At 47.1% G+C, this 11,937-nt stretch overlaps 1 protein-coding gene across 1 annotated transcript in view; it reads left to right on the forward strand.

Annotated features, from left to right (window-relative positions):
* adamts18 (ADAM metallopeptidase with thrombospondin type 1 motif, 18) overlaps positions 1-11,343 on the forward strand; it is a 64,526-nt gene extending 53,183 nt beyond the window's left edge. Inside the window, 3 exon segments of the mRNA XM_066654945.1 lie at positions 9,785-9,905; positions 10,904-11,030; positions 11,331-11,343. Coding sequence (XP_066511042.1) covers positions 9,785-9,905; positions 10,904-11,030; positions 11,331-11,343 — 261 coding nt within the window.
* Positions 11,344-11,937: the final 594 nt, after the last annotated feature.

Consider the following 11,937-nt stretch of genomic DNA (forward strand, 5'->3'; position numbering starts at 1 on the left):
AGAGAGAGAGGGAGCGAGAGAGAGAGAGAGAAGGAGAGAGAAAGAGAGAGAGAAGGCAGTGGATGCCGGATAGAGAGGGAGAGAGAGAGAGAGAGAGAGAGAGAGAGAGAGAGAGAGAGAGGGAGAAAGAGAGAGAGGGAGCGAGAGAGAGAGAGAGAAGGAGAGAGAAAGAGAGAGAGAAGGCAGTGGATGCCGGATAGAGAGGGAGAGAGAGAGAGAGAGAGAGAGAGAGAGAGAGAGAGAGAGAGGGAGAAAGAGAGAGAGGGAGCGAGAGAGAGAGAGAGAAGGAGAGAGAAAGAGAGAGAGAAGGCAGTGGATGCCGGATAGCGAGGGAGAGAGAGAGAGAGAGAGAGAGAGAGAGAGAGAGAGAGAGAGAGAGAGAGAGAGAGAGAGAGAGAAGGCAGTGGATGCCGGATAGAGGGAGAGAGAGAGAGAGTGAGAGAGTGAGGAATCAGAAGAGAGAAAGCAACATTAGGTCTAAAAAATGCAAAGGAATAAAGGAGAACGCAAGACGTCGAGGAACAGAAAAGACTGAGGGGGAGAAGAAAAGAGAGAGAAGGAGGCGTTAAAGAAAGCGAGAAGCTGAAGGAGTGATAGAGAACTGTTGGAGAGTGTCTGCGGTTCTGTGAACAGATGATGAGTGTCAGGGGGCAGGAGAATGTTCTCTGGACTGAAGAGCGGTGGTGCGACTCAGACATAACACAGCGGCTCTGTGTGAAACTAGAGCACATTCATTTAGATATTTCACTTCTTGTGGCAGGGCTTTGTTGGGGTCAGGCGGGTTTAAAGCAGCAGATTGACACTGAGCTCACCACACACACACACACACACACACACACACTTAATTTGTTCCTAGTGGCCTCATCTGGCATTTTATATTTTGATCTACCTGTGACTTGCCTGAGGACACATCACAGCTGCTTACAGTCAAGTCAAAGATGAGTGGAGTGAGGGATGTGCCTGAAAAGAGGGATGGCAGAAAAAGCAGAGGGATGTGGGTGAAGCTCTTTCACTGTGAGATCCATCAGAAAAATAGTGCAGCAGAATAGAATTTACTTCTCAGCTCTTGGCCTCAGCCACATCGGCGTTATACAATACACTGAGAAACACTGTATCATTCATTCATTCATTCATTCATTCATTCATTCAGCAGCCAGTTCATAATAATGAGTGTTGTTGTGGATCTAGACCAATGCAATCCACCACAGAGCATCACACACTCACACACTCACCCAGTCACTCTCACACTCACCCAGTCACTCACACACTCACCCAGTCACTCACACACTCACCCAGTTACACACACACTCACCCAGTCACTCACACACTCACCCAGTTACACACACACTCACCCAGTCACTCACACACTCACCCAGTTACTCAAACACTCACCCAGTCACTCAAACACTCACCCAGTCACTCACACACCCGCCCAGTCACTCACACACTCACCCAGTCACTCACACACTCACCCAGTCACTCACACACTCACCCAGTTACTCAAACACTCACCCAGTCACTCACACACCCGCCCAGTCACTCACACACTCGCCCAGTCACTCACACACTCACCCAGTTACTCACACACTCACCCAGTTACTCACACACTCACCCAGTCACTCACACACTCACCCAGTCACTCTCACACTCACCCAGTCACTCTCACACTCACCCAGTTACTCACACACTCACCCAGTTACTCACACACTCACCCAGTCACTCACACAATCACCCAGTTACTCACACACTCACCCAGTCACTCACACACTCACCCAGTCACTCACACACTCACCCAGTCACTCACACAATCACTTTCACAGTCCTCTCATATTCATCGGGTTCCTGTCTTGTACGTGTGTGTGTGTGTGTGTCTGTGTGTGTGTGTGTGTGTGTGTGTGTGTGTGTAACAGTGTAACATGAAAGAATGCTTGACTTTCAGCCAGAACAATAAGAACTGAAACAGACAATAACAGTGACAGTAATAATATGATGTGGTTATTTTCACACTGATATAAACCGCCTCTAGAGACTGGTCTGCTGTAGGGTTTGAGTGGAGAGCGGTGTTCCAGCTGCTGCAGAGTGGACAGACTGAGGGATTGGGTCGTGGTGCATCTGTGTGGAGTTAAAGCTGAAACCCGAGCCCGGCTCTATCACACACACGGTCTCTCGGTCAGAATAAATCCCAGAGTTTCCCTCGTGTTGTGTCTGGACTCAGGTGGATCGCTGTGTTGCAGATGGACAGGAGACCCCCACCCTGAGCCCCCTCACCCCAAGCCTCCTCACCCCCCGAGCCCTTTCTGGAACATTCTCTCCATCTTACAGGACGGCCGATAAATCTCTGGCCCTGTTTTCGGACAGGATCGCATGAGGGGTCTCGTGGACGCTTTCCAAGACACTCGCGTTTTAAACCTGTTAGAGGCACGTCTTGGAAAGTTGAATTGATTCCAAGTGGAAGAGTTGTAACATGTTGATTTTATTTATATTTCACAAATTCATTCATCAGAAGCAGCTGAGGCAGTAAAATTAATAAAGTTTATTAAAATGACACTAAAAACATGTTAATATACTATTTTTAGTCTGTTGTCCAGGATCAGAGCCACACTCAACATAATAAATCAGCATTATCATTTTAAAAATCTATAGCATCCATATATTATTAATATTAAGCTTCAAAAACAGCCAGGTTTTATTTCATTAGGTTTGTGATGTCACAGAAATGAACACATTTACATATGACAGCCTAAGGCCATTAAATCCACCCCTTAAAGGAACACAAGATAATATTTTCACCATAAAATTACAGCTTCAAATCCATTGTGAAGCTCTACTGAGCTGTAATGGGGAGAACACGGCCTCTGTCTTTGCTACTCTCAGCTCAGCACTGCAGAAACTGCACTATGTAACTTTTTGGGGGAGGGTAGAAAACACACCTTCCTCTTTATTCCAAGATCATGCTGTAGATCAAGTAAATTACACTCTGCAACTTTAGGGAGAGGGCGGCTGGTAGGTGTCGCAGTCACACAGGTCCAGGGACCAGGAGGTTGTGGGTTCGAGTCCCGCTCCGGGTGACTGTCTGTGAGGAGTGTGGTGTGTTCTCTCTGTGTCTGCGTGGGTTTCCTCCGGGTGACTGTCTGTGAGGAGTGTGGTGTGTTCTCTCTGTGTCTGCGTTGGTTTCCTCCGGGTGACTGTCTGTGAGGAGTGTGGTGTGTTCTCCCTGTGTCTGCGTGGGTTTCCTCTGGGTGACTGTCTGTGAGGAGTGTGGTGTGTTCTCTCTGTGTCTGCGTGGGTTTCCTTCGGGTGACTGTCTGTGAGGAGTGTGGTGTGTTCTCCCTGTGTCTGTGTGGGTTTCCTCCGGGTAACTGTCTGTGAGGAGTGTGGTGTGTTCTCTCTGTGTCTGCTTGGGTTTCCTCCGGGTGACTGTCTGTGAGGAGTGTGGTGTGTTCTCCCTGTGTCTGTGTGGGTTTCCTCCGGGTGCTCTGGTTTCCTCCCACGCTCCAAAAACACACGTTGGTAGGATGATTGGTGACTCAAAAGTGTCTGTAGGTGTGAGTGTGTGATTGAATGTGTGAGTGTGTGTGTGTTGCCCTGTGAAGCACTGGCGCCCCCTCTAGGGTGTGTTCCAACCTTGCGCCCAATGATTCTAGGTAGGCTCTGGACCCACCGCGACCCTGAACTGGATAAGAGTTACAGATAATGAATGAACTTTAGGGAGAACAAAGGAGCGAAAACAGCAAAAAAGCTAATACTCTTTTAAATTATATGTTGCCTTCACAGTTCTTGTTGCAGTGTGGTAGGGTGTTGTTTCTGCAGACAGAGGGCAGCAGAGAACTAGATTGGGAGATATGGATAATGATAGATATGGAAAGACATGGATCAGTGTAGCCTCTTAAAGGATTAAGAGTGTTTTAAAGGTCCAAAAGATTTGATGCATTATATTGCGGTTTCTGCACAAAAAAATATCAAAAAATGCCGGAAATAGTATTGTATTTTACCTTTAAAAGGTAAAAATTCTGCCCTGTTTCTTCATGAAACGTCTGTGACCCGCTTTGGTCCAAACCCCACGAGCCCCACAGCAGTGTTCTCCCCCTGTGTAAACAGCCCCTGTTCAGAACGCCCGCTTTCAGCACCTGTTCCTTTAAATGATAATGAGCCGCTCGCTGTTCACCCCGACCCCGAGCGCACAGCAGTGAGGAGCGAGGAGCAGAAGCTCTGGTCTTTATCCGTTTTCACTCTGTTCTCTTTCTTCTCCGTTTTTACTCAGTGCTCTTATTTCTCCGCGCTCGTTGTGTCTGTTTTGCTGCGTTTAACCTCGTCTTTTCGCTCTCACATAAACACGGGTCCAGCTCTGTGATTGGACAGACTCAGACGAGGGGGCGGGGCCATTCTAAAGTCTCTGCACTTGACGTCAGAAGTGGAGCAGAATCCGAACGACTCGTTTTTTCAGACTTAGGCAGCGCACAGAAAACTGCCTGGGGGCGTCTTGTTTCACAGTGTGTGTGTTGGTGGTCTCCAGATACACAGATGAATGTGAACATGCACTGAACAAATGATGCCTTTTTTAAAACCTCTCCTTTATGATTCTTTTCCCTGGAGTTCTTTCTCTTTGACTCTTTTGTCTTTTTCTGAATAAGCTCCAGTTTCAAACGGAGGAAACAGCTCCAGTGTGTTTTACCTGCGTGAGATAAAAGCCTTCATGTCCTGCTTCAACAAGCAGGACACGCACACACACACACACACACACACACACACTGCCTTCTCTAGAGGGAACACATATGTAAAAACTATATGCACTTTGTCAGTAACGCTGATGTTTATATACATTAACAATTACATTTGGCAGATGTACATTTATCATTCAGATGTAGCCTTAGAAGTCTTGCTCAAGGAACTGAACCCTAGATTAGCAACACCCTAGAGACAGTGGTCCAAGGAGGGACAAACCACCCCGCAGCGACAGTGAGCTAGGGCCCAAGGCTCAGCAATGTATAGGGGCTGTGTTGCTGGACCTGAGGAGCTGATGAGGAACGTGTTATTTGGAATCTATGATACTTCAGAGAGTGAGAGGTGCTTTGTCGGCGTGTTGAGGGTTAAAACCGTATCAAGCAGGCGGTGGTGATGTTTTGTCCTTTCTGTATTTACAGCTTTAGGTGGCTATTCAAGTTGCTAACAACGATGTTAGCTTCCTTCTGCATCAACACACTTTAAAACTGTGTCTGAAGCTGATCCCTTTTCAGAATGAAGGGGTTACAGAAGATGAATGAATGAATGAATTAAAGAATGTGAACAGATTGAACTCATCATCACTTTTGACACAGTAATTAACCTCTGAATTAGATAGATAGAGAGATAGATAGATAGATAGATACTTTATTGATCCCCAGGGGAAATTAAAGGTCTCAGTAGCTTACAGACTTAGACATCACGTACACGAATCACTAAACAGCAATGGACTAATAGAGTTTAAAAAAAAAAAAAAAAAAAAAAATTATCAAATACCCAAGAAGCTGACAGTGTGCTTAAGAATAATCAATCAATCAATCAATCGTCAGAGTAATCAAACATAGCCTGGCAAGAATCTGTGATACTGTGAGCAGCTGGGGATGATCTCTTTTGTGCAGCATATGATTTAAAAGTTGAAAAGGTGTGGATAATGCAATGGGTATGGAATGTGCAATATAAGTACAGTGCAATAACAGTGCAGTTTCAGAATTAGAAATAAATATATTAAATAAAATAGTGCAAGGCAATTTAGTGCAATGTACCTGTATTAAGTATACACCTACTATTGTAGCTGTCAGATTAAGGTACACATGAGGTAGATGAGTTGGTTGACTTGTCCAGTGGTTGACCTGTCTATTGTCCAGTTAGGTACACATGTGCAATATGGAGGAGGTGGAGGTGGTGGTGGTGTTGGATGGACAGACAGACTATGCAGAGAAGTCCAACTCTCCTCTCCCCTTTAGTGAAGCATTGAACAGCTCAATAGCCCTGGGGACAAATGACTTCCTCAGTCTGTCAGTTGAGCCTGGCAGTGAGCGAAGTCTCCAGCTGATCAAGCTCTTCTGCTTGGTTATGATACTGTGGAGTGGATGGCACTCATTGTCCAAGATGCTAATCAGTTTGTTCAGGGTCCTCTTGTTTGATATGGAAGTGATGCACTCCAGTTCAGCCCCCACCACAGAGCCAGCTTTCTTAACCAGCCTGTCTAGTCGCCCAGCATCCCTCTTCTTTATGCTTCCTCCCCAGCATACCACAGCATAAAAGAGGACACTGGCAACAACAGTCTGGTAAAACATCCTGAGGAGCTTACTGCAGACATTGAAGGACCCCAACCTCCTCAGGAAGTACAGCCTGCTCTGCCCTTTCTTGTAGAGTGCTTCAGTGTTGGCTGACCAGTCCAGTATATTGTCTAGGTGTAAGCCCAGATACTTATAGGTGTCCACCACCTCCACGTCGACCCCATCAATGGTGACTGGTAGCAGGACAGGCTTTGACCTGCGGAAGTCCACCACCATCTCCTTGGTCTTTGAAGTGTTCAGTTGGAGGTGGTTCAGTTTGCACCATTGCACAAAGACCTCCACCAGGCTCCTGTACTCCTCCTCCTGCTCGTTCCTGATACACCCCACAATTGCAGTATCATCAGAGAACTTCTGCATGTGGCACGACTCAGTGTTGTAGCAGAAGTCAGATGTGTACAGGGTGAACAGGACTGGTGAGAGCACAGTTCCCTGTGGAGCTCCTGTGCTGCAGATCATGGTGTCGGAGAGACAGTTCTTCAATCTCACGTACTGTGGCCGCTCTAACAGATAATCTGTAATCCAGGTTACCAGGTGAGCGTCCACACCCATCTGTTGGAGCTTGTCTCCCAGTCTGAGAGGTTGGATGGTGTTGAAAGCGCTTGAGAAGTCAAAGAACATGATTCTCACAGCACTGTTCCCCTTGTCCAGGTGTGAATGTGTCCTGTGTAGGAGATAAGTGATGGCATCCTCCACGCCCACTTTCTCCTGGTATGCAAACTGTAGTGGGTCCAGTGCATGGCGTACCTGGGGTCTCAGTATGCATAAGACCAGTCTCTCCATTGTCTTCATCACATGTGATGTTAGAGCCACAGGCCTGTAGTCGTTAAATTCACTCGGGTGTGGCTTCTTAGGGACAGGGGTGAGACATGATGTCTTCCACAGTGTTGGAACTCGACCAAGACGGAGACTCAGGTTGAAGATGTGCTTCAGTGGCTCACCCAGTTCAGCAGCACAGGCCTTGAGCAGCCTTGGACACAGTCTGTCTGGCCCGGCAGCCTTACCAGGTTGTAGTCTCCTCAGCTGTCCTCTGACCTGATCAGCCGTGACGATGGGGGGAAGGGGGATGGGGGCAGGGGAGGTGATTGCCTCGGGGGGTAGTTGGATGGCTGGAGACTGATGGCTGTTGACTGCAGCCGTTGACACCGTGTGGGGGAGAGGTGTGATAGCATGTGATGGGGGTCGCCTAGAGTGTGAAGGAGGTGTTGGTTGGTCGGGCAAGCACACAAGAGCAGTGTCCGAGTCAGTAAGGGGTGGCTGGCATACCACTGCCATCGGAGCTGGATCCGGATCAGGGCGGTCAAACCTGCAGTAGAACTGGTTCAGCTGATTCGCCATGTCCAGATCCCCCTCCACAGAACTGCTGCTCTTTTTGAGGCCAGTGATGGTCTTCATACCATCCCAAACCTCCCTCATGTTGTTCTCCTGCAGCTTCTGTTCCACCTTCTTTCTGTAGTCCTCCTTAGCCTCTTTCAGCTTAACTTTGAGTTCCCCTTGTACGCGCCTCAGCTCTGCCATGTCTCCCTCTCTAAACGCCTTTTTCTTCCTATTGAGAAGGGCCTTGACATTGCTGGTAATCCAAGGCTTGTTGTTGGGAAAGCAGCGTACAGTTCTCGTGGGAACAACAATGTCCATACAGAAGTTCAGGTAGTCCGTAGTGCAGTGTGTGACCTCCTCTAAGTCCTCCCCACTCTGCAGCACACTCCAGTCTGTGGATCCGAAGCAGTCTCTCAGAACCTCACCTGCTTCAGGTGTCCATTTCCTGAAGGTGCGTGTGGTGGCTGGTAGCCTCTGTACTTTGGGCTTGTACATTGGCTGTAGATGAATGAGGTTGTGGTCTGACTTCCCCAGCGGGGGGAGTGGCGTGGCACTGTATGCATCCCTCAAATTTGCGTACATGAGGTCTATTGTTCTGTTTTTTCGAGTAGGGCAGTTAACAAACTGGTAGAAATTCGTGAGAGTGGAGTCCAATGTTATGTGATTGAAGTCGCCCGAGATTGCAAAAAATGCATCAGTGTGTTGAGTTTGCAGCCTAGCGATTATTGAGTGGATGACGTCACACGCTCTGTCCGGAAGAGCACGCGGCGGAACATAAACACACACCACAATGGCGTGCGAGAATTCTCTCGGCATGTAGTACGGTCTGAGACTGACCGCCAGTAACTCCACATCCTCACAGCATACAGTCTCCTTCACTGTAACGTGTCTGGGATTGCACCATCTGTTGTTAATGTACATCACCAGTCCACCTCCCTTCTTTTTGCCAGAAAGTTTACAGTCTCTGTCCAAGCGAGCCACACTGAAGCCGGGCAGCTCAACGTTAACAGTGGGGATTTGGCTAGTTAGCCATGTTTCCGTAAAGCATAGCAGGCTACACTCTCTGTATAACTTTTGGTTTCTTACCAAGGCAGCCAGTTCGTCAGACTTGTTAGCCAGAGAGTTCACGTTTCCCAGAATTATTTCAGAAACAAGCCAGGATCAACCTGTGTGTCATTTGCAGCCACTCCTTTGTTACCGCATTGTCTTGTTAACGTTCAGCTGGAGGTTGCGAGATAGTGGAAGAAAAATCCCACTGTTCAAGAGCAGGACAAAGGCCTTCTTATTTCAGAAGGACCTTTCCACTCCATTTGAGGAAACCTCAGGCATGACCTCCCGCTTGGGTCCAGTGGACTTCCTCCTCGGTCGTGTCCCAAATCTCACTCACTTCTCACTCGCTTCTCCGGGACCACCCACCTGATCAACACACCACACACACACACTCCTCTGTGTGAGACTGAGACCGGAATACAATAACACTCAGCGATAAGATCATGAAACTTCAGAAACAACAGAAAATGAAGAACAGATTCACAAAGCCTTTTTTGATCCGTGATGCAAAAGGGACGCTTCGATTCAGACGTTGTACACAACTCCATTTAAACATCGTTCCACGTCTATGCAGCGGTCAGTGCCTCATCTGACCACAGTGTCTAGGAACAGTGTGGTCCTCTGTAACTGTCTCCTCTGTTTAACATTTAATTCCGCTGATATTATTTTAAATTTCAGTAATATAAACTTAACAAAGTTATTCAGAGTGGTCGGATATGACATTGTTTATTGCTTCCACATTTAAACAGGACGTAGTCTCCTTCTTTTCCACAAGGGAACAAAGTCCGGGGGTTTTTCCTGCTTTGGTCCAAACCCCACGAGCCCCACAGCAGTGTCCTCCCCCTGTGTAAACAGCCCCTGTTCAGAACGCCCGCTTTCAGCACCTGTTCCTTTAAATGATAATGAGCCGCTCGCTGTTCACCCCGACCCCGAGCGCACAGCAGTGAGGAGCGAGGAGCAGAAGCTCTGGTTTTTAGCCGTTTTCACTCTGTTCTCTTTCTTTTCCGTTCACATTGTTTGTTCTTTGTCAACTGTAAAAGTGATGTGTATTAACGGGGAACTGATGTGAGGTTCTGTCGACCTGATGATGATGTTTTTTTTCTTTCTTTCTTCCTCCTCAGATTCTTCTGCAGGGTAAAAACCCAGGAGTCCTCTGGGAGTACACTCTCCCTCTCCAGCCGAAAAAACACAACTACACCTGGACTATCATCCGCTCAGACTGCTCAGCCTCGTGTGCAGGAGGTGAGGGAGGGGTGTGTGTGTGTGTGTGTGTGTGTGAAGAAAGAGCTGGGATAATGCAGGGTAGAATGAAAGAGAGAATGTAAAGAAAAAGAGAGAAATGAGACGGTGTATAAGAGAGTAATTATAACTAAATAGAGAGAGAGAGAAAGGGAGAGAGAGAGAAAGAGTGTGGTTTGTGTGTGTGTGTGTGTGTGTGTGTTTGTGTGTGTTTGTGTGTGTGGGAGGAGGGAGAAGTTTGCCCAAATTTATCAAAAGCACCTTTGTGAAAGACAAATACCCCCCAAACACACACCCTCTCATTCACTCATCAGTGTGTGTGTGTGTGTGTGTGTGTGTGTGTGTGTGTATCAGTGCCTTCATTCATACTCTCTCTGTGTGGGAGCTGAAGGCAGACAGACAGATCTATGACAGAACTCATCTCTTTCATTTCTCTCTTTTTCTCATTCTCTCTTTTCTTCCAGTCGGTTCATCCTTTCAGCTCCAGACCCAGCCTCATACTTTCAACTTTTCTATGAGTTTATGATATTTTAATAACAGTTAGATATAAAAAAACACACTATAGTCAGTCTGTAATAACCAGAGAACTCCACTAAAGGTGAATGCTGCCAGTCTTTTGTCCAAACACAGTCTTAATGAAGACTCCCAGTCTCAGTGCTGAGAGAGGGCTGTGGAGCAGTGAAACTGTCTCCTGAGGAGATGGAGCTCCAGGTAGTAACTCTGGGACAAGTTAGAGCAGTATTTGTAATCCAGAACTACTCATCTCATGTTCTCATGGCTGCATGCCATTCATTCCTCACAGCAATGTTCCAACATTGAGTGCAAATCCTTCTCGGGAGCGTAAAGAAAATGAGGGACAAACTGTGTATTAATTCCCTTCATTTTAGAGTTATTGTTACATGAGTCTGTAGTATTCAGTCCAAATACATATTCACAGTTTGTGTGTGTGTGTGTGTGTGTGTGTGTGTGTGTGTGTGTGTGTGTGTGTGTGTGTGTTTCAGGTCGAGTGTCGATGAAAGCTGTGTGTGTGCAGGACCAGCGTTCTCAGGTGAACTCCTCACTGTGTGACCCTCTGACCCGGCCAGCAGTGGGCTCTCAGCTCTGCAACACACAGCCCTGCCCTTCACAGTATGACACACTCTTATTAATTTGCTATGTGTGTGTGTGTGTGTGTGTGTGTGTGTGTTGACCTGATGATGTCCTTTTCTTTTCTTTCGTTCTGTTCTATTTTCTTCTTTGTTTCCTCTTTTTTCCCCTTCTTCCTTTAATCTCTTTCTCTCTTCAAACTTCCTTCCTGTTTTTTAGCTGTTTTTGCTCCGTTGTCTTTCTTCTCCGTTCTTGTTTTCTCCGTGTTTACTCAGTGTTTCTATTTCTCCACGCTTGTTGTGTCTGTTTTGCTGAGTTTAACCTCATAATGGTGGGCTCCAGATCTCAGTACTGAAACTCATTTAATGCTGAAAACGCATCAGCCTTCATCCTCAGTCAAAAGCAATCAACCAAAACTGAATCATTGAAAAATGAATTGTGGCACGGTGGCGCAGCAGGTAGGTGTCGCAGTCACACAGCTCCAGGGGCCTGTAGGTTGTGGGTTCGATTCCTGCTCCGGGTGACTGTCTGTGAGGAGTGTGGTGTGTTCTCCCTGTGTCTGCGTGGATTTCCTCTGGTCGCTCCGGTTTCCTCCCACAGTCCAAAAACAAACATTTGTAGGTGGATTGGCGACTCAAAAGTGTCCGTGTGTGTGTGTGTGTTGCCCTGTGAAGGACTGGCGCCCCCTCCAGGGTGTGTTCCTGCCTTGCGCCCAATGATTCCAGGTAGGCTCTGGACCCACCGCGACCCTGAACTGGATAAGGGTTACAGATAATGAATGAATGAATGAAAAATGGATTAAAAAATATCATTTGTTCAAACAGTATTTATCCAAAAATGAATCATTCCACGATAAGTAATCGTCCAAAACCAGAGTCTGAAACGGTTCGTTCACAAATGGTTTGTTCAAAAGCCCTGGAGCAGGAACGCAGCTGGAGGTGTGAGGTGT

This window comes from Hoplias malabaricus, chromosome X2 (assembly GCF_029633855.1).
Source record: "Hoplias malabaricus isolate fHopMal1 chromosome X2, fHopMal1.hap1, whole genome shotgun sequence".
NCBI classification, from domain to species: domain Eukaryota; kingdom Metazoa; phylum Chordata; class Actinopteri; order Characiformes; family Erythrinidae; genus Hoplias; species Hoplias malabaricus.